The sequence below is a fragment of the Apis laboriosa genome, unplaced genomic scaffold (genome assembly GCF_014066325.1).
Source record: "Apis laboriosa isolate Shangri-la unplaced genomic scaffold, ASM1406632v1 scaffold40_cov151, whole genome shotgun sequence".
Classification (NCBI taxonomy): Eukaryota; Metazoa; Arthropoda; class Insecta; order Hymenoptera; family Apidae; genus Apis; species Apis laboriosa.
The window spans coordinates 396,409-417,300 of record NW_025223180.1 but is presented as its reverse complement, the minus strand read 5'-3'; the positions used below and the strand labels follow the sequence as shown (position 1 = coordinate 417,300).

The 20,892-nt window shown below is 41.7% G+C and overlaps 1 protein-coding gene across 4 annotated transcripts in view; it reads right to left on the bottom strand.

The window, feature by feature from the left end:
- Positions 1-8,172: 8,172 nt before the first annotated feature.
- The window catches only part of LOC122715856 (fibroblast growth factor 17-like), an 84,987-nt gene continuing 72,267 nt past the window's right edge, over positions 8,173-20,892 (bottom strand). For 3 of the 4 annotated variants that reach the window (XM_043938382.1, XM_043938381.1, XM_043938383.1), the window contains exons 3-5: positions 19,068-19,200; positions 13,122-13,228; positions 8,173-12,770 (exon numbers count right to left, since the gene is read on the bottom strand). In XM_043938382.1, coding sequence (XP_043794317.1) covers positions 12,342-12,770; positions 13,122-13,228; positions 19,068-19,200 — 669 coding nt within the window. In that variant the 3' untranslated portion in view covers positions 8,173-12,341. The remainder of the gene's footprint in view (positions 12,771-13,121; positions 13,229-19,067; positions 19,201-20,892) is intronic. The other variant, XM_043938384.1, reaches the window with a different exon arrangement.

Sequence of the window (20,892 nt, the reverse complement as noted above, 5' to 3'; positions counted from 1 at the left end):
TTTTAACGAGTGCTTCGTTCTAAAATAATTTTAGATAGATTTATTACCCACTCCTCTTGTCCTTGATTTACAACGCTCGTTAAATTTAATAATGCTAACGTTAATCGTTCGATTTAAACGATCCGTTCAAAGGGATTTTAAACGCACTTGTTATTAATTACAAGTGTAAAGATTTCGTTTTTCTCGTAAAAGAGGAAGAGAAAATTATGGGAAGGGAATAGGAAAGTATAGTGGTAATCGGATAAATATCTGAGAACGAGATTGGAGCTGCGAGGTGGGTGTTTGAATAATTCATCGAAGAGGTGCGTATCTGTGTATGTGTACGCTTAAAAGGTAGGGCAGAGATAAGCGGTAGGCCTATGCATTGGCCGCGAAATGCATTAAAATCGCCAATAAGCATCGCGCTCGCGCGGAATGCTAATAAATTATCCGCTCCCTTCCTAGCGGATATATCGTCGAACGAAAACGAACGAACCGCCGCGGTAGCCGTGGACGTGGAGCGTGGCGAGATGGAAGAAACAAGCGCCTCTGTTTATCCACACCGCCTAACGTGTTTACGTCTTAATCGTTCGATCGATCGATCTTGATCGATATTTCTTCCTTTCCTCGATAAATCTTCCAAGATCGTCCGATCTTTCCATCATCGTGGAGGTCTTCGCTTCCAATCGTAATCGTTCTCTCAGCGCATTTTTCCATACGGATCGGAGAGAGGATTGTTGAAATTTTACATCGCGAAGCGTTGTAATTTGCGTTGCGATATTTTATTTTATTTAAAAAAAAAAAAGAAATGAAAGAAAAGTAAACGTATCGCATATTTCAATTAATAATATGAAATAAGGGAAGAATAATAATATAAGGTGTACGAATACCTGAGTCGGTTGGTATGTATAAAAATTACACGGCTACGCGAGCTGTACGCAAGGGGATTGAATTAAATTCCACGCGACTCTCCGGCTCGAGTACCTTCGACGTGTGTTTTCGAGGACGCTTTACGGGGCTCTCGAACAAGATTTCTGTGCAACGTAACAGAGGGAAACCGTACACTTCTATTGTGCGTTGCTGAAAAATGACGGGAGGGTAAATATAACGAGGGTGATGAATATTTATAATAGCATTTTCAATTGATCCGATAGCGGGAAAGGGATTCGCATGTGCGCGTACCGATGCATCGTGATCCGCGCGCAAAATACACGAGGGGATGAATAATTGAAAGAAACTGGCGATTTGCTTCTCGATAACGAGCGTCTCTCTATGGATTTACGCCCGTTTTACGGATTCGACTACCGTGTTACGCTCGATTCGCGATTTTACTTGGTGCACGCGCGGTAGAAGGTTCGGTTCCATCCACGATTCAAAGCGTGATTGATTTAATTACTTCGATCGAAATTCAATTCGTATCGATCGTTAACATTGATCGCTCGCGTTATCAAACGTTAGAAATGTTGAATTAAAAATTGATGGTAGACACGTAAACGTAAACGTTACTTGCGCGTCATCCTTTTATCTTATTACTCGGGGATCGTAACGATGCTTAAAGAATCTTTTTTTCATCGTGATCTTTCATCTTCTTGACCTCCCGACAATAAAATGATACTTTCGAAAGATCGTTACGGATACTTTTTAGAAAGAGAAGAACAAAGAAAACCGACGTCCGAGATAAGAATCACGAGATTGTGTCATTATTCGTCTCGACGGAGAATAAGGCTTCTATCTTCGAAGTGACTTGCAAAAATATCGAAGAAGAAGGGTAGAAAATTTCGTGGCACTCGCGCTGGATCCTTTGTTCTATCCATTCCTCACAGATTCTTTCTAAAAAGTCAATTTTCTTAATTCGATAATTCGATCGAGGCATTTAAGGGAGATTGGAAGATTTGCAACATATAAATTGGAAAATATTCTGAAAATATTCTAATACGTGGAAGAGAGAATACGATATTGAAACAATAATTAGCATAGTAGTTGAATCTATTAATACGATTATTTTTTTACGTTTTATTCATCTATCTTATTTCTCTGTTTCATATTTATCTGTTAAGAATCTCATATCTTATCTCACCGTAATATTTTACTTGTGCGCTTGAATATAGCAAAAAGAATCTTGCTATTGATTTATGTGTAATATACTACACGAGTGGTAGTGCTGCGAGACAAATGAGTGTATATATCATGGAGATGTAACATACCGTATCTACCATCTAATGCCTTTAATACTAATTCCGGCAAATACGTAAGCGTAATGCGTTTACATCTAGCGCGAAAAAAAAATACACGTATCCCACGCCACGAGTTCTCACGAAATTTTTTTCTTTATTTCACGCAACTTCCCATATTTAAATTCCCATATTTAAATTCATTTCGAAAAAATTTTAAAAATTAAAAAATTAAAATTAAAAATTTTAATCGAGTGATATATTTTGAGAATCGTAAATCGATAAACCCGAATATTTATCCACAATTGAGAAGATCGTTCGTTGGTCGTATTTTTCCCGCATTCTGCGCATCTCTTGCCTTTTCCACCCTTGCGTTAAGTTGGAGCGTTAAGCCGCGTACACACCGGCGGAGTACAGCGGAGTGCGGCAGGAAGCTGGTAGCCAGAGGTGTAAAACCGAACGAAAGCATATATCATGGTGGTGTAATGCAATATCGGTTGGACCTTTCCTGGCCCAGGGGCCTGACATCGCGCTCGTATCCCCGTGTAAGTATAAGTAATGTCTGTTATTTGCCGGGTATTAGTTTTTGCACGGGGCTAACTTATCGTCCTCGTAAAGTGGCGCACAATTACCTGTCTCTACTGTGCGACCAGCACAGGAAAGTCTCTCGCAACGATTGCTCGTGTCACGTCCGAGAGGTTCACCTCCGTGAAATTACATTTACGTTCTACTGACAATAAAACGACGGCAAGACGAATGGGCGAATCGGCGTGAAAGGAATTACATACATCAGAATGCGGCGAGTGTATATGTATATACATATATATGTATATAGATATATATATATACATATATACATATTTTGTCTAGAATTTGACTTTAATCTTTCACGATTTATCATATCTTTGTTCTGTCGCCAATTTTGAAACGCATCGCTATTCTCATTAAATTAATTCGAACGAACGATTTTGAATATTTAAGAAGCGTTACAATATTCGTGATAACGTTAAAAGAAGTGTTGAAAGAAAAATCGATACTAGCCAATAATAAATACTCATTAGTTTTCGAGTTAAACGTACGTACGAACCGTCACAAAAATATATGATAGCGTTATCGAATTTGACGAATCAGTCTTTAAGTTTAAAAGTCAATAATTCTCGTCGATATATTTCATTTAAAATTATTATATTATATTATATTATATTATGTTCTTCCCCCTCCCTCCCTGTTTTTCTTTTCTTTTCTTCATTCTCACCTTTGTTCTTATTCTCTATTTCTCCGTTTAACCGCTCCTTCGTTTTGTGATGTAATCATTTAGAATCGACGACATTTCCGGTTACGAAGTAGCAGCCGTTACGAATAACGGCCCGATAAGGAGGATCACCGAAACAGTTTATACGTGTGTGTGTGTGTGTGTGCGAGTGTGTATTCACGGTTGGTCCAATTAAGACGACCCAGCAACAAGATTCCAACGATCTGGAAGATTTACTCGTACCCGTTTGACGACCACACGCAAAATCAATAAATACCTTGTTCAAATGACTTCTAATTGTATCGTTCTGGAGAATTGATTCCACTTATCTAAAATTAATTTATAAAAGACGCAAGCATCTAATTACAACGTGAAAATTAAAAAATTGCTTTATTTTATAAAATAATTGTTAAAATAAATATAAAAATATTATTTTCTTTTTAAACGCAACGGGGAAAGATAGAATGCACCAATACATTTTAATTTTTTAAAACAATCAACATTCGAACTCGGTTAAAAATCTCGTAATCGCGATAAACTTTTAACACTCGAAAATCAATAATTAGAAAGTGAGATATAATGGATGTGATCGAAAAAGAGGAAAGTTGATATAACCGATTAATTGGCCGATTAACAGGAAATTAAATCTGGGAAATTTATATCGAAGAATACTCGAAATGAACGGGGATGTAAGAGGCATTTCCGTCGACCTCGAAGAGAATCGAAGGTTGCGCTCGTTTGTTCGAGCATAGCACGAGTATAACGAACGACCTCGAGGGTGAAAATGGAGTGAAAGTACACCTGGCCTACCGTTACATGCAACTAGAAGGGATGTCGTGGGGCGGGGTAACGAAATACCGCGAAAAATCTACACGAAATACCCTTGAACTTTTTCCAATAGCAGTTCCGCCGTGTGACCACCCGGAAAGTCCGCACATAAATTCACCCATGACGGAATTCATAACGATTACGAAGGAAGAGGGCAGAATGCTGCGAGAGCTTCCCATTCTATATTTACCAAGCTGAATTTTATTGTCGTGAAAGTAACCACAATGGGCGATACCGACTTTTCGTTGTTATACGAATTTTAGGAAAACCTACCTTCCAAAGATGTTCGTTCTGTTTACTGGAACGATGCAAGTCCTTTATCCGCGATTTAACGCTCATTTTGTCCCAAAAGAACGGAAAAATAGATTTGTAATTTCGTTGTCATTTTATTACGAATTCGTGTATTATATAATTGCAGAAATTTATATCTAATCGAATTATTAAATTGAAATTATTGTATAATTGAATTATCAAATTGAAATTAAAAATTGAGAACCAATTATGATATTTCCAGTATATCAATAGATTAATAGTAGATTACTTTTACTTTATTTTCATCTTCAATATTCATTTTTCGTTCTCATTATTTTAAGTATATATCGATCTTATATCCGATACTAGGTTACGTTTATTCTATTCTTCTCTGGTGAATTCTGTGAATAGCCAAACCATACCGGATTCGGTATACATAGCGACAAATGGTCGTATTGTGACTACCCACACATTGTGTCACGAAACTACTAGCGAGAACGACATTTTAAAGACTCGTGAATAGAAACGACCCCCTCGGCATTTCGATCAAAGGGATTACTTTGGATTTCAAATCAAAACGTGTCAAATAGGATATTTATACCGTGTTAAAAAACTTCGAATTCGATTTTTTTTTTTTTTCCTTCGTAATTGGAGTAGGATAAAAATGTTATCTCTCTCGAGCAACGATCGAAATATTATCGAGGATCGATCGATATATCCGAAAAGAAGAAAAAATGGAAGGGAGGGAAGGCCTAATTGCACCGTTCCCCTACGAAACTTTCTTTCGAAATAGTATGGTGTTGTGTAGCCCCGATCGGTGGGGTGGGAAGAATCAGGACGGAATCTCCTCTAATGATCGCTGACTTAATATTCTCCGGATGCTCGTACTCGATTTAACGAGGGCGGCACTGATGGCAGACCACAAAGCACGCGTGTGCACGCAGGTGGATGCCGAACCGCCGAAAAATAGACCGGCCGTTCTCGATTCGAGCTGGCCCCTCGATCGTGAAACGTGCACCGCTCTGACGCCAGTTAGTTGCAGCCGCCACCAAGAGAAACGCGCGGGAACCTGTCCTCCAAACCCGGCCCGCCAGATAACCAACTCTCAGATAAGATACGCTAATTGAGAGATCTTAATTGAAGCACAATCCCTTTTCGGCTTTTTTCTCTCTTCACGCGAACACGAACCGGCCGTGTTCCTTCACCCTTCCTTTTCGCCAATCTCGTATAAAAAATTAGAATAATTTTTCGAAATAATAAATATAATAAATATCAACGAGGAGATAAATTTTCTTTTTCTTTTTTTTTTTTTTTTTTTTTTTTTTTCTTAAAGGACGATTACGACGATGAACACGATCGAGATCTATCTTTCGAGAATCGCTCGATAAAGAGGATGAGAGGGAGAAACGCGTGTGATGAATTTGACGCGAGCAGTCACACGACACAAATCTTGTACTTTTCGTGGTTGATACCATCTGGTCGAGTATAAGTTTCACGTAAATCTGACCCGAAAAGGTTAAAAAAAAAAAAAAAAAAAAAAAAAAAAAAACAGTAGATCGTCCGGACGAAAGCGGATCGCAAAGCAGGTATTATCCCGTAAGATAAAGTTTCCGGTGGCGTAGCTCGAAAACGTCCAACGAGGAAGGTAATCTCGGGATCTTAGATGCGAGAATGCAGGGTACGGGGGAACCACTCTCGACCCAGTGGCGCGTGAATCTATATACGAGACTGGGGAGGGGGGGGAGGAAGGAAGAGGAGGGAAGGGAGAGGTATGGAGAGAAGCGAGGTTACTGAAAGAAGGAGAAAAAGGGGTAGGAGAAGAAGAAGAAGAGAAAAAGGGGGTGAAAAACTTAACGGCTTGGTCGAGTCCCAGACGCGTGATTTCTAGATCAAACACTCGAGAGCGTTAAGAAGGAAGTTGGAAGGGGTGCTTATTCGAGTCGGCCGGTCTATGTAAGAAAAGGGGGTGTCAACGAGCTGTTACGAGGGATCGAAATTGGGGGACCCACTCCTTTTTTTTCTCTTCTTCTTCTTTATTTCTTTCTCTCTTTCTTTCTTTCCTTTTTTGCCTTCCCTTATTCCCCGTCTCCTTTCTCCACTGGCCATTCTTCGCGTTTCGATCTTTCTCCTCGATATATCGTTCGAGAGAAAAGAGGAGAGGTATACGTAGGCAAGAGGATCTTTCGACGATTATTTAAGGAGCCCTTCAGAGTTTACCTCCCAAGGAAATCAACGGTTGAAATTGGAGTGGCGGCGGGAGTGAGTCTTGTATCTACACCTTCCGCCCTTCTTTCTACGCATGGAAGAACGTAATACCTTTCGAACCATCGCGGTAAACACTCACTCACTCGGTCCACGGCCCGATCCGATCCCCGACGAATTGTTTGATTTTGGCTTTCGGTCTCGAGTGGATTTGAGCGGATTTGCGCATCGACGGGTATACAAGTATTATTTGCTTCCATAGTCCAGCGCAAATCCCTTCCATTAGAAAAGAGTAAAATACTCTTTGATCAAATCTTTTTAAAACCCTGATTACGTTTACGATATATTATTATCTCTCTTCGATTCTTTTATTTATTACGTCACGATTATACGATTCCTTCTACTCGATTCACATTGCGCGATCACTCGTTACGAATCATTTATTTATTCTCTTTTCTCTCTTTCTTCGCACGGATGTTCAACGAGATCGAAGGGATTGCTTGTAATTACCAGTATCAAATTACCGGACGATAAATCTTTGGAATTGTTTTGTAATAAATTTATTCGCTTTGCGTTATAACTCGTTGACGTAAATCATACGTGATAACGACTTTATCATCTATCGTTTGTTTTAGAATAATATCGACAATCCGAATTCGTGATCCCGATCGTAAATTCGTCAATTCGAAAAAATTTGCATCGACGATAAATCGATGAAATTTGAGAACAGAGGGTTATAGTTTGGAATGGATTAGGTTTTTATATAACGGAAATAAATACGACGAGATGTAGCAGTGTATGAGCGTGTATTTGACAGTGTTTTTTTTCTCTCTCGTACGGCGGCACACATTATTAGAATTCGCAGTACGTATGCGATTTAAGTTGGAATGTTATATTATTGCTAGTTGCTCCGGGCGTGCTGCACTCGTAGGTAACGAGCTTGCTTCACAAACGGAACCCAACATTTCTCGATACGATTAATACTGAGAATCGTAAACGATTTCGTTTAACACGGATGACAGAGGTCGTTGGACATCGACCAGATAACGGCTCGTTCGTATGTTTCTCATAGAAAAATCAGAAAGTTCTGACTCACTGGCCGATGTCCAACGTTCCTCCCTCGTTCGAATGGAAACGCAATTCCCGATTTCCCTCGACGCGTGTACGAACGAAGCACGTCCGGGATACATCGACACATCGATTTAGTGGGTAACAGGTGGGCCTCTATATTACAACGCGAATTACAATGTAGAATAACATTATTATCATCATCATCATCATCGTCGTCGTCGTTCGTTATACAACAATCATCGTAATAATTATTATCGTCGTTTCATCGCAATCGATCATCGTGTGGTGTGCTTAAGACAAGTCGGTATTAAATATCTTACAATACACATCATCTTTCGTATATATTTATATTTTATTTATATTTATATATTTATATTTATATATATATATATATATATATGTACTTTACCTTNATCGTTTTATCGTGCTCGAAGTCAAGGCACGCGTCAACGACAGGGGAATTCGACGAATGTTTTTTTTTTTTTTTTTTTTGTGCTATTATCGCGTATTATTAAAAATACAACTACACACTTGCTTCTCAAAAATTGCTTCTCGTAAAATTCTCTAAACGCAACTATGTGTACTCGTACCGCTTCGAAATATCGAATATGAGAATCGTAGAAAAAATGTGAATTGTGTTTCGTTGAATATAAAAAACTAAACGCCAAGTGACTTGACATCGAGCAAACCGATGATTCTAAGGAACGCTTAGGTCGAGAATCGCTGCGAGTTATTTATCTAATTTGTTCTTCCTTTCTTTCTTTCTTTCTTTTTCTCGATATTCGTCCCTTTTTTTTTCCCCTTCTACTCGTCGAGAATAGAAGAAATCGATCGAATTATTCGGTGTTCCCTTTGCTTCCCTGTTATTGCAAACGTCGCTGCAATTCACGACTCGATGTTACGTTTACACATACACGAAACGAGTGTGTTAAATTTTTTAATTGTTACGATACGATATTTTTTTTTCTTTCTTTCTTTCTTTCTTTCTTTCTTTCTTCTAATCGTCGATTGCTTGCATTTTTTTATTTGTGTTTCGCGCGCGAAATTTTTTTAATTCGTACTTAGCCTGCATACGCCACGCGCCGATAGACGAAGTATTGCGACAAACGAAAATAAAAAAAAAAAAAAAAAAAAAAAAAAAAAATTAATTATTCTGAATAACTTTGATCGTTTTTTTTTTCCCCCTTTTTTCCGAAATAACGAAATGATATTAGAAATCAGAGCGCACGTCAACGGAATGATCCTAGTGCTTGTCAAAAAAAAAAATATTAATAATAATAATAATAATAATAATAATAATATTGAAAGGAACGCGAATCGAAGAGAAATGATCTCTTTCGCGTTTATCCGCGATTCATCAGACGGACGTGTGGCGCTTCTACGAACAATTTGCCGTCTACTTTTTTTTTCTTTTTTCTTTTTTTTTTTAGCGACACGTACAAACACCGTTCAGGGCGAAAATAGGGTCTCTACGCACTGCCACTCGTACGAAAAACGAAATTAACTAATCAGGTATTGAGTATTTTTCGGATTTAGGATCGATAACGATAAAAGAGGAGAAGGTGAGAAGGAAAGTAAATACAATACTATATGAGAATGACGACGGAATTATCGCGAATAATGAATGGAAATATTTAATTTTAATCGAATGTAAGAACGAAAATTTTCTCGAAACGCGCGTTTCACGTTCAATCAAAGAAACAGGAGGAGGAAGAAGAAGAAGAAGAAGAAGAAGAAGAAAAAGGAGAAGAAAAATGAAATTCTTCTAGGGAAATAGAGCAACGAGTAAAATTCGTCGTCTCGTCGGAAGAAGAATTAATTTAGGAAAAAAAAAAAAAAAAGAAAAAAAATCAAGGAGGATTAATGAAAAAAAAAAAAACGAAAAGATAACGAATTGGCAATAAGTAAAATAATAATAAAGAGAGCAGCGCACATTTCCGTACATATATAGGAGGAAAAGGTGTTCTCGGGCGGTTTGGTTTTTCGTAGTATCTAAACATGATTTCAATAAATAAGCTACCTAGGGCACGAGTTGTTTTTTTTTGGGGGGGGGGAGGGAGAAAGGGGCAAGCGGCCCTTACGTGGCGAATCTGCGAAAACGAAGGAATCAGCAGGTGATGATACTCGGTACCTTTTTTTTCTCTCTTTTTTTCTCTTTTCTTCTCTTTTCTTTTCTATTCACGCACGCGACGTACGCGATTTCATCGATCGGAAATACGCGTGTTCGCGTGCGAAAGGTAAATTCGCACGAAACATGTGTATAATTATTATATACGCGAGGCCGAGGAACGTACCACTGATCCTTTTCGTTGAGTCGCCGTTCACGTCGTATATCGTGTACCTAACCTAGTAATACAGTCTGCAGTAGCGTCCTAAGGATTAACTTCATTAACGGTCGTAATATATTATAATATATTACACGCAGTCACACGCGTTCACAGAGGCAAATATACGTACGCACGCAAAAAATGCACACAAATACTTTTAAGCTCGTACACGAACACGCAGTTTAAGCCGATACTCTCTCAATAATATATCTCACTCTCATTCCATATCCGAAAAATATAGATTTCTGTGTGAATTACACCGCACGACGCGAGTGAAAATCGCGTCGAAAGCGAATCGTATTTCAAATACATGTCGTACAAAATATTCAGAGATCCTGTTATTTTTATTTATTCGTCCGTTTGTCTAAACATCGTCCCGGAATAAATTTACGAAAAATATATATATATCACACGCTATCGCATTCCTGAGAAATAGCGTATGCATACCGATTCTCTGTCTCAATAAATTCCGTTTGCGTAATATGTATGTGCGTTCGGAGTAATCGACTTTTACGCACGTGCGTATTTTTTTCCTTTTTTCTCTCTCTTCTTTCTCTCTCTCTCTCTCTCTCTCTCTCTCTCTCTCTCTCTCTCTCTCTTTCTCTCTCTCTTTCTCTCTCTCTCCTCTTCTTTAATATATATCTATATACGTATATGTATAAATAATATCGATTAAGAATAAAATAGTAAAAAATTGCTTAGACGAATGGAGCAGCCGTTGATAAAATAGCGATTCGAAGATTTCGACCGCGTGGCGGAGCTTCGACATGAACGTGACACGGTGAGAACTGCGTGTACGTCGCGAGCAGGCAGGCACGCACGCACGCACGCACGCACGCACGCACACATAATATTATCATACACGCAGGCAGGCAGGCAGGCACGCATGCACGCACGCACGCTACATTAGGCGGCGTAATTAGCACAGCGAGCGAGAGAGTCTTGCGCAGCGTGAGCTCTACTGCGCGACCACGCCGGAGAGTTACACCTTCTCAGCGCTCCCCTAATCCCCGGAAATATTTCCTTCCTTCCTTTCTTCTTTTCTTTCGAAAGTGTGATGAATAACTATAGCTGCTAATAACTAAATTCTGTTCATCGATATCTATATACGACTAAATCAACTCTCTCTCTCTCTCTCTCCCTCTCTCTCTGTTTTCGATCGAGTCCGATTAACGCGCGATGAATTTGCTCAACTTCGAGATCAACTTTTGAGAATAAAAGGGAATATTTCCATGGGGGAAATGCGCGAAATACTTTGGTTCGTGCATCTCTCCGCGCGTGAATCCGCGGTCATCTGTGACAGCGCTTGAAGCACGATAGCTGTCCGATTGCGCAACGATTTAGGCCGATCGCGCGCAACAAACGTACTTAATATTCTTCCATCGCTAAAATCGATCCCCTAAACTGGATCCCCTAAACGAATACGCGAATTCTCACGAAATATTTTCCCTACTTCTTACTTTCTCCTCTTCTTTTTTTTTTCTTTTNTTTTTTTTTTTTTTTTTTTTTTTCTATTTTATTTCACTTTATTTCGTACGTACGGGGGGGAGCTAATATTCTTGGATTTTTTTTTCTTTTTTTTCTTTTTTCTTTTTTCTTTTTTCTGGAAACGAGACAACGAGAACGATCGAGAGAGATAATCGGTGAAATAATGAAATAAGAAACGAGTAGTACGGGTAAGTTCGTTAATCGACCACCCTCCAACTAATAGTATCAAAAATTTAGCGATGGAACGAAAGGGAAATTATGGATATATATCGTATGCATACTTGCCTGAAAGGATTCAGTCGGGGGCAAGTGTGAAATGGAATTTAACGACGCGTAACGAAAGCTCTAGCCAACAAGACTGTCTTCCTGCAACTCGGTACTCGGCTCCGTTTCTGCGTTCTCGAGCGAACGTAGAATTTTCGTTGTTGCTTGTCGTCCGTATAGCGAGATGCGGTTGGTCGTGTGTGTATCCGTGTATGCGTGTGCGGGTATTTTTGTGTATACGTATCTGTGCATGTACATGTGTATGTGTGTGTGTGTGTGTGCGTGTGTATGCGTGTACCCAAGCGAGCAGGAGACACGAGGCGAGCCAGCCAGCTTTTGTTCGTTGCGATCAATCGAGGCGCGTGCTTCGAGCCGCGTTTCACGTGGTGCCGCGTTAGTGGGTCCCTGACATCTCGACCGTACGTTCCACCAGCGTATTCGGCAGTCTGATCTCAGGTTCTCACAGATGTAGATGAGGCAGTCTTGATCGGCGAGCCAGTGCGCGGCTCAATACTTGTTGGCCTCGAAGAGACGGCTCTCGTGCCATCTTCGCGGTGCGGACATCTTCTCGCCTTGGCGCATCTTCCAACGATTCGAGTGCCGATAATGATGCGTCGTGTGGATCGTCTCCCTCGTGCTGTCCGCCTGCAACAGGGAGTTCTTCGTGTCCCTCGCCGGCGACGGTTTCCTCGACACAACGTACGGATCCCTCGGCCCCATGCCGCCCATGTCCGCGTTCACCAGGCTGTTGTGGTGATTTATGTCCGCGTGGGGATTGTACTTGATGAAATTGAAGCACTCCTGCCGGCCGCGATTCTTGATCGGGTACCCGGACTTGTTGAACCCGAGATACCGCGAATTATTCACGTTTCTGTACGTCAGATACGAGCCGTTGTACTCCTCGTAGAACTGACAATAACCCTTTTGCTTCTTAAGCTGCGAACAAAAAGATATAGAAAGATACCTCTCCTCCTCTCCTCCGTACACCACCGTGTAAAGAAAAAAAAAAAAAAAAAAAGTAAAAATGGAACAACGCGATGGAACTATCCGATTAGATAGCGCAACAGAGTAGAGGGCATTCGAATCACCGCCGACAATTTAATAATCTTCGCTCGCAAATTATACTTTTAACGAGGATGTTCTCTAATGTACAACGGATATATATATATATATATATATATATATATACACATATAAAACGCCCCGTAACCGTACGATCCGTATAAATTTACTCGGCAGCGCGCGATAATGAAATATGTCTACTAATTGGCGGGCAAGTGTAATTACCAGGCCGACGAGTTTCCATTTCTTGTTGAAGCAGATGTATCGCTGGCTCTTCTCGGCGAAGATGTACAACATTTTACTGAAGTCCTCGGACTGGGTCGTAAGTTTTTCTGCAACATCAAACATAAAAAAAAAGACCGTTCGATTAAACGAGTGAAACGACGATTACTTTTTTTTTTTTTTTTTTTTTTTTTTGAAATTTTTCGACAATGAAAAAAAGGAAATGGAAAAGAGGCGAGAATAGTATAAACTAAAAGAAACTTTATAAAATGAGGTATCGGTTATCGAGGAGAAAACCGCAGGGTAGTGGAGGAGGTAACGCGGCGGTTGTGTGCGTTCGGTATGCGAGCTGGCATATTTCCGAGAAGAGATCTCCTCTCGAGGTTTATAGCGCGAGTTGTACCTACATCGATGCTCGGGGAGAGAGAGAGAGAGAGAGAGAGAGAGGGAGGGAGGGGGGGGGGGGGGGTCCTCTTCCAGCCAGTGCGTTCGGCGCTGGAAGAAAGGAAGAAAAGGTTGGCTAAGCCTGCCGCCGAGGCTAGTTGGTGCTAATGAAGGAGGCACAGACCGACCGGTGTGTACTTTGCCACTTAGCGGGTCCTGTCGTGCCTCGACCCCGAACCGTATACACGTTGCGCTACGCTCGCTGTGCAACGCCGTGTCTCTCTCCCTTTTTCTTTCGCACCACCTATTACGAAATTCTGCCGACCGAGAAGTACGCGTCCTTTGTTCCGGATAAGCAACGGGGAAAGGGGAAGGGCCGGCGTTTTACAGGTGCACCAAACTCAGCGCAATTCTATTCCCAACCAATTCGTTCTATCCATCCTCTTCTTATATATACTTCGCTTTATTTTCTATTTAATGTACGAGAAAGCAGCCGAGAGAGTTGTCCTCTCGAAGGAAGAAGAAAGCACACCCGGTTTTTTGAAAATTAAAAGGAATTTTGTAATTGGAGGGAAGGGTTCCATTTATCTCTGGAATAGCAATACCGTCACTAAATTCACTTCCCTCGAAGAAAAGAAAAAAAGAACTGGTAAATTTTCGCTCACGAGATGGGGTTTCTTTAATAAGATGGAGACGTTTGGCCGTGTAGAACGATGACGTCACGATTATGAGTTTTTCTTCTTTGTTCACGGGCCACAGAGAGAATGGGTAGGTAAGCGCGATACGTGGAGAAAAGGAAGGAGGAAAGTCTGCAGGGTGGCCCATTTGCTGGAGCCTCGTTAAATTCAAGTGGTTCTCGTCGGGTGCCTTCCCAACATCGAAATCAAGAATGTCCCCGAACTGCCTCGTAAACTCCCTCTCCCCCTCCCCTGCCCTTCTCCCTTCCTTTTTACGTTTCGTTTTCTCTCACCGCCTTCTACCGGTCTTCGGAAACCAGAAAAAGCGCAAGAGGACTTAATCTGCGTTCCCCCCCCAACGGTAGTCTATATATTCCCCAGGCCAATTAATCCTCCCACTTTTCTTAATTAATCGAATTCACCTTTCCGGCCCATCCGTCCGCAGCGACATCCCTCTCGAGGCCGCCTCGGTCAATTTGTTCTTTTCGTTCCTCGATCGTTAAACGTCGTATCTTATCTGGATGCGCAAAAAAATCCTTCCCTCATCCTTTTCTGAAAAGGATTAACGAAATCGCGCGCATTTTATTCGTCACGTTTCGGCCGAGGTTCGCGCTACCGATCGAATCGAACGCGAATTCATTCTATCCGAGGAGGAGGAGGAGGAGGAGGAGGAGGAGGGAAAAAATTTAATATCTGTAATAAACGGTTTGAAAAAAATCGACCCGATTCGTTGGCAATTGGTCGTAAACGTATCGAAATATTTTTATCGATAGCCCGTAATAAAACCGTTGAATATCGTTGTTTTCTTTTCCAACTTGATAAAAACTTCACGAAAATGTATTAAGTATCGTTTAAGCCGCCATCGAAATCGGGAATTGCCCGAATCGCCGGTTAAAAATAGGTTGGCCGAAATGCGGGAATACGGAAATATAATGGGCATTATCAACGATAAACTTGAGTCGCGAGTATGGCAAACAAGTTGGAAACTATCGGTAAAATTTTCCCCTCTTCCGTTTCGCGACGTCCGCTTTCCAATATGAAACACGCGACACACACACACACACATATATGTATATATATATATATATACATATACCTACCTGGTAGCGGCGGAGAAAAGTACGACGATAACAACCTGACACTAATACCACCGACTACTCCCAACACGCTACGTACGTACGCTTGTTTGCTCGTTCCAGTTAGCCATTATCAAACTCCTATACTTCCGATACCTAGCAGTCGTCGTGGAAGCAATCGCGACGAAACTTGGACGTGGTTCCTTTCGAAACGATTCCTTATCGTTATCGAGTAAAAGAGAAGCGAGCGAGATCGTTGCAATAGTAAGCGGTTGCTGGAGTGACGGAGCGTTACTTGCTAAACTTGGTAGACGTACGATCGCTCGTCGTCGGAGACAGGCGTCTCCACTAAGTTTCTCGAGCCCGTGACACTCGAACGGTACAGTTTCTAGGAAGGGGGGGAGGGAATCTGTCGTCGATTCTCTTTCTACAGGATTTTGAATCTGAAATTAAGGACAGCGTCGATCGGGCAATCTTGGATAAAAATGCAACGTGGTATCGTTGGCGAAGGCGAAGGAGCAGAGGGATGAATCGTTTCGCTTCGAACCCTCTGTCTTCCGTTCCCCGAGCTTCTCCCCCTCTCCCTCGCCGCTGTTTCCTCTGATCGGAGCCGCCACGAGATTAGAGGCTGCCAAATGAATTAAAAGCCAATTTTAATCAAAAGCGGGCACCGGCTTTTAGGCACGATTACCCCCGATAATAACTGGTAGGATGGGCCAGCGCATAAGTGGGAAAGAGCGAGACAGAAGGAAAGAAGAATGGATCCCATATATTACTTCTACGTGCTCGTCGCGATACAGGAACCGATTCTCCGTTCGTTATAGGTTCGCAACTAATAGCTTCTTTTCTCTCTCTCTCTCTCTCTCTCTCGCTCGCTCTCTCGCTCGTTCGCTCTCTACAAGGACCGAAATACCTCGTCCAAGATATCGTCGATTTGTCGCGAAGGAATCCACCATCGCCATCGCCATCGTTTCGCCGAGTTTTAAATTAAAAACGAGTCGAGAAGATGTTTCTTTCTTTTATTTAACGGATTCGAAGAAACGGGTATGACGATCGGATCGAAGAAATGTACGATCGTGGATGCGTAGAAAATTTTCGTATTTTTTCGCGAGGCGAATAACCAGCCGGTTGAGAACCACTGGAGCGCCACAATTACGCGGCGTCGGCGTTATGAAAGCTATAATATGACGCGAAAGCGAGTAGGCCGGTACCGACCGCGCAAGAAAAGAAGGAAAAAAACGGTGTATAACCGCGGTTCTCGTTATAAAGCTGGCGCGTATAATAGCGATCCCGTCGTTAACACCTAAACGCACGATTGGCCAACGCACGGTGGATCGCCCTCCGCGGTGAGAAGCATCCGGCGTGAACGCGCACCAGATTACAACGCCGCGCAAATGAGAAGAATACATAACCTATACCGGTTGTCTCCCATCTGGCCGGTCGAAACTGTGACAGGTGAAGCCCCTGATTTGCTCCACTGACGCGATAATCGTGCCTCTCTTCGTGCCCACAACAATAATTAAATTCCAACCCGAATCTTTTTTTATTTCTCTCTCTCTCTCTCTCTCTCTCTTTCTCTCTTCGTTCTTTCAGACGCGATGAGATATCGCGTACGATATCGCGATCGTTCGAGATGCTACCAGTCATTTAAGAAGATTGAAGTTCCTCGTAGGCCGATTACGTTCATTTAACGTGATAAAAATGTCACGGGGATCGATGTAATTATTATCCGCTTCGACGAATGCCACTCTCTGCTTTCCAATCGGACGATAACGAAAGGGTAATTATTATTGTTCGTCTCGTTCTCCAATAACCCTTGTTCTCGAACTCGACGTGCGCACGAATTACACGCGTAAAAATCTACCTTTCTCGATGGAATTATGAAAATACGCGATAATTCGAAGATCGTGAAACTCGAGATAACTAATTTTAACGCGGAAAGTATGGGAACAATTTTTAATTTTTAAACCGCGGCAAGTTAATTATCTTTGGAATCCACACCGACACCGACACCGAGCAGGAATTCACGAAGCCGCTTCGTAGCCCGGTCGGCAGTTAAGAGTCGAAAAGCTGAAGGACGCTCTCACGGTGTCTGAAAGGTTGGTGCAGCGCGAGTCAAGTCGGTTCATTTCGCGAATGGAGCTTGAGTAATCGCCACGAGAAAGAGAGAGAGAGAGGAGAGTAACGGAAGGAAAAAGTGGAGGCAGCAACGGCAGCAACAGCACCGGTGCCACCAACCGATGAAAGAGGTGGAAGAGGTGGACCAAGGTGATGGATCTCGGGGAGGTGCAGACGCGGCGCAGCGTGCGGCGCGAAAACTGGCTCCTCTGTTTGCACAAGCCTTCTTCCCTCCTTTTAGACCTTCCTTTTCTCCCCTACCTCGTCCGTGAAAGTCAGAAAAGGAGCCGCCTCGCGCTCACGCCACGGTTAGGGCGGACAGCTTCTTCCTACTCCTCTCCCCGTTACGGCCGTTCCTTTTTACGGAATTTCAAGTTTACGCGAAATCGCTATTGGAAAAACGGAGATTACATATACGGCACGGTTGAAAGGCGAATTTAATATATGCGAATTTAATATATTCCAAGGATCTCCGCACCGTGATTGTATTGCTGCGAATGCAACAAATCTCGGTAAACAAGTGAATAATTGAATAATAAATTCAACTATTCTTCTACGTTTCGCCTATTTTCACGTTTCATAAATTTTAAAACCGCGCATTCCATTGTTATTCCACCGTGCGTATTCTCGACAAAAATTATTACTTAAGAATAATAATTTGACTTCATCTAGATCGCCATTACGAATTTTTTATATCAGGTTCAGAGACGGAAACGATAACATTTTCGAAACAAATTGTCGTGAAATTACTTCTTCCCACTTTTCGATCGATTCTCCTCGCGGGAAAACATTAAGAGCGTTATTAGAGCGTTATCGAGTTTCCTCTCCCGTCGATATCTTAAACTCGATTTCGATACGGGAACGACCACGAACTCGGATCCTCGTAAATAAGCAAGAAAGTACGAGTTGGTCCGGACAAGAGGCAATAGCGAGATAAATGGCGTCTAGTCGAAAACAATCGCGACGAAGCGAGACAACGCGATCGCTTTTTCTTTTTTTATTTTTTCTCTCTTTTTACTTCTGGTTTCTTCAGACGGCTATCTCCCGCGGAAATAGAGGGAGGGCGGGTTATTAATCGAGGAAGATAAAAGTTCGAGCGGGGCCCAGGGTGGTAGCGGTTGGTAGCGAAAGCGGGCGGAGAGATAAGTCCCCCTGACCCTAGGTCGATCGATAAGCATCGCTATAAATTGAGATGTTTAGTGGCCCAGCTTTGGACGTTTATTCGTTCGAAAGAGTATCTACACCGATTCTCCCCGTTCGGAATCCTTTTCAGTCTTTACTATCGATCGGAAGAGATAATGTCACGGTCGAGCGCCTCCTGGTGTCGGAGGCCGGACTACTCGATTCGATTCAATTAACAGATCGACCTATTCTCTACGATGACCGCACACGTTGCGACGATGAATTTATTCGAAAGCCGTTTAAATGCCGATGTCGCGCGGTTGCCCTCGTTTCGAATAGTCGACGATAAACTCGACCTATTATCTATTGATAAACTTTCCACCATTTACCTTTCGCCATTATTATCCTATTATTTATTATCGCGTATTTTCTTAAATACGTAATAACGTACGTTCTGCTGTCTTATTCGGTTAGAATCTCGTGGGTTCGTGATTCGTGGGGAAGGGATTTAAAACGGATGTAAAAACGAAAGGGAGCAACGGTGTTAATCCGATTAATGCAATTTTACTTACGGTAAGGGGCATTGTGATCGGTGCGTTCCACGGCCTTGATCAAACGGCCCATCACGGTAACATTGCCGCTGCTGCAAGTCGAGTAGAGACTCACGGAGCGCACCATTGCCGGCACCGCCCCGCACATCACCACCTGCAATCCACCAATAATTTTACATACCTTCGTATTATATTATACATCGAACTTTTTTCTTTCCTCGAAACAACTCGTAAATTATGACTTAGCTATACGTTTATCGATAAAATTCCTCTCTTTTTTTTTCTCTTTTTTTCTTGGTAAAAAAACAACAGCTCACAAAGAGAAGTTCAAAGTTCGAAATTTCAAACGTTTTTACCTGGAAAAATATATTATAAATCAATTCGATGAAAATAAAATTCAGGAATCGTGCTTTCACGCTCCGATATTTGAATATTTATATTTCTTCTCTTACATGTGTATTCCTCTCTTATATTCCGCGAATAACGATATTATTGTAGAAAATAATTTCCTCGTAACTCCTGATGAAGTCTAGATAAGAAGATCGGAATATCAGGATCGTATAATCGATTCTCGGTGTTCGAGAAAGAATAAAAGGGGAGAAGGGCATGGAGGGAGGGTTAGAGGATAGGAATTCGCGAGGGGTTGTTCTCAGTTCGACGACCAGAACGCAGAATCGTTAAAGACATCGCGACTCCTTCACGGCTCACGGGAGAAGAACATTTTTACGACAGATTCGCATATCGTGGGATCGAATGATTGGTCGAGCCGTTGGCGCGGATCCTTTTTGCGATTCGTTGGCGGGAATAAAAATCCACGGGCATCCACCGAAGGAAGACGGAGAGGAAGAGTCGTTACGGCGGAGACCACAAAAGATGTATACCGACAAGATTTGTTAACGAGCGAACACGAGCTGTCCATTAATGGTCGTAGAATCTGACACTTCTTTTATTTCACGAATGGCGCCGTAACAACGTTACGATAGCAAAACTGCGCATCTTCTCCGGATCGAGCTAGCACTTGGACATTCCCTTCCTTAAATCGTAAAATATTTCTATTTTATTTTAAATGCAACGTGCGAATTCTATTTTCGCTTAAAACGAATATATACGTATATATGTTATTTCTTATTCGCTCTGTTTTAAACTATTTATCTGTTTAAGGTTAAAAACGATTCAACCCACGAACTTGTATGTATCGTAAGGAGAACTTATTATACCGTTTCAATTTCTCCTCGAAATCGACCACGGTTGAAAGTACGGAGTAAGACTGACCACTATTGAACTCGTTGCTTTCGTATCCTTTAAACGTTAAACGTTACGGCTGTGGTCGAGGATTTTTTAGCAACGAGGCGAGGTTGCTGCACGCGATGCATTTTCACGTAGCCGCATTGCAGTCTTGCAACTCTCGTTTTTCCGAATTAATTTCGTCCTCGTTGTTGCGACTCGATTACGATTCGAGCATTTTACGATCGAACATCTTTGAGATTCGATTCGACGCGTCGAATCGTTTTATTAAATTCTCACCTATTTATCGTATTGTATCGTTCCCCGATACGTGTATACGCGAGATACACGTATCAAGGCCGTGTCGATTTATAAGAGTATTGTGTCGCTCGATAATCAGAACGATAAACGCATAATCAGAGTTTAACGGATTCGAATATCGATATTCTTCCTCGACTGACTGCTGTAATTTCGAGATATCGAGAGGATTATTAATCTGATCCTTAGCTGCTATATTCCAGAATTTTCACGAGGTTGAGACCACGAGAGAACATCGTCCATCATCCGATTACATGAATTGGAAAAGAAAATTAATTTCATCGATATTTCGTATAACAAAAAA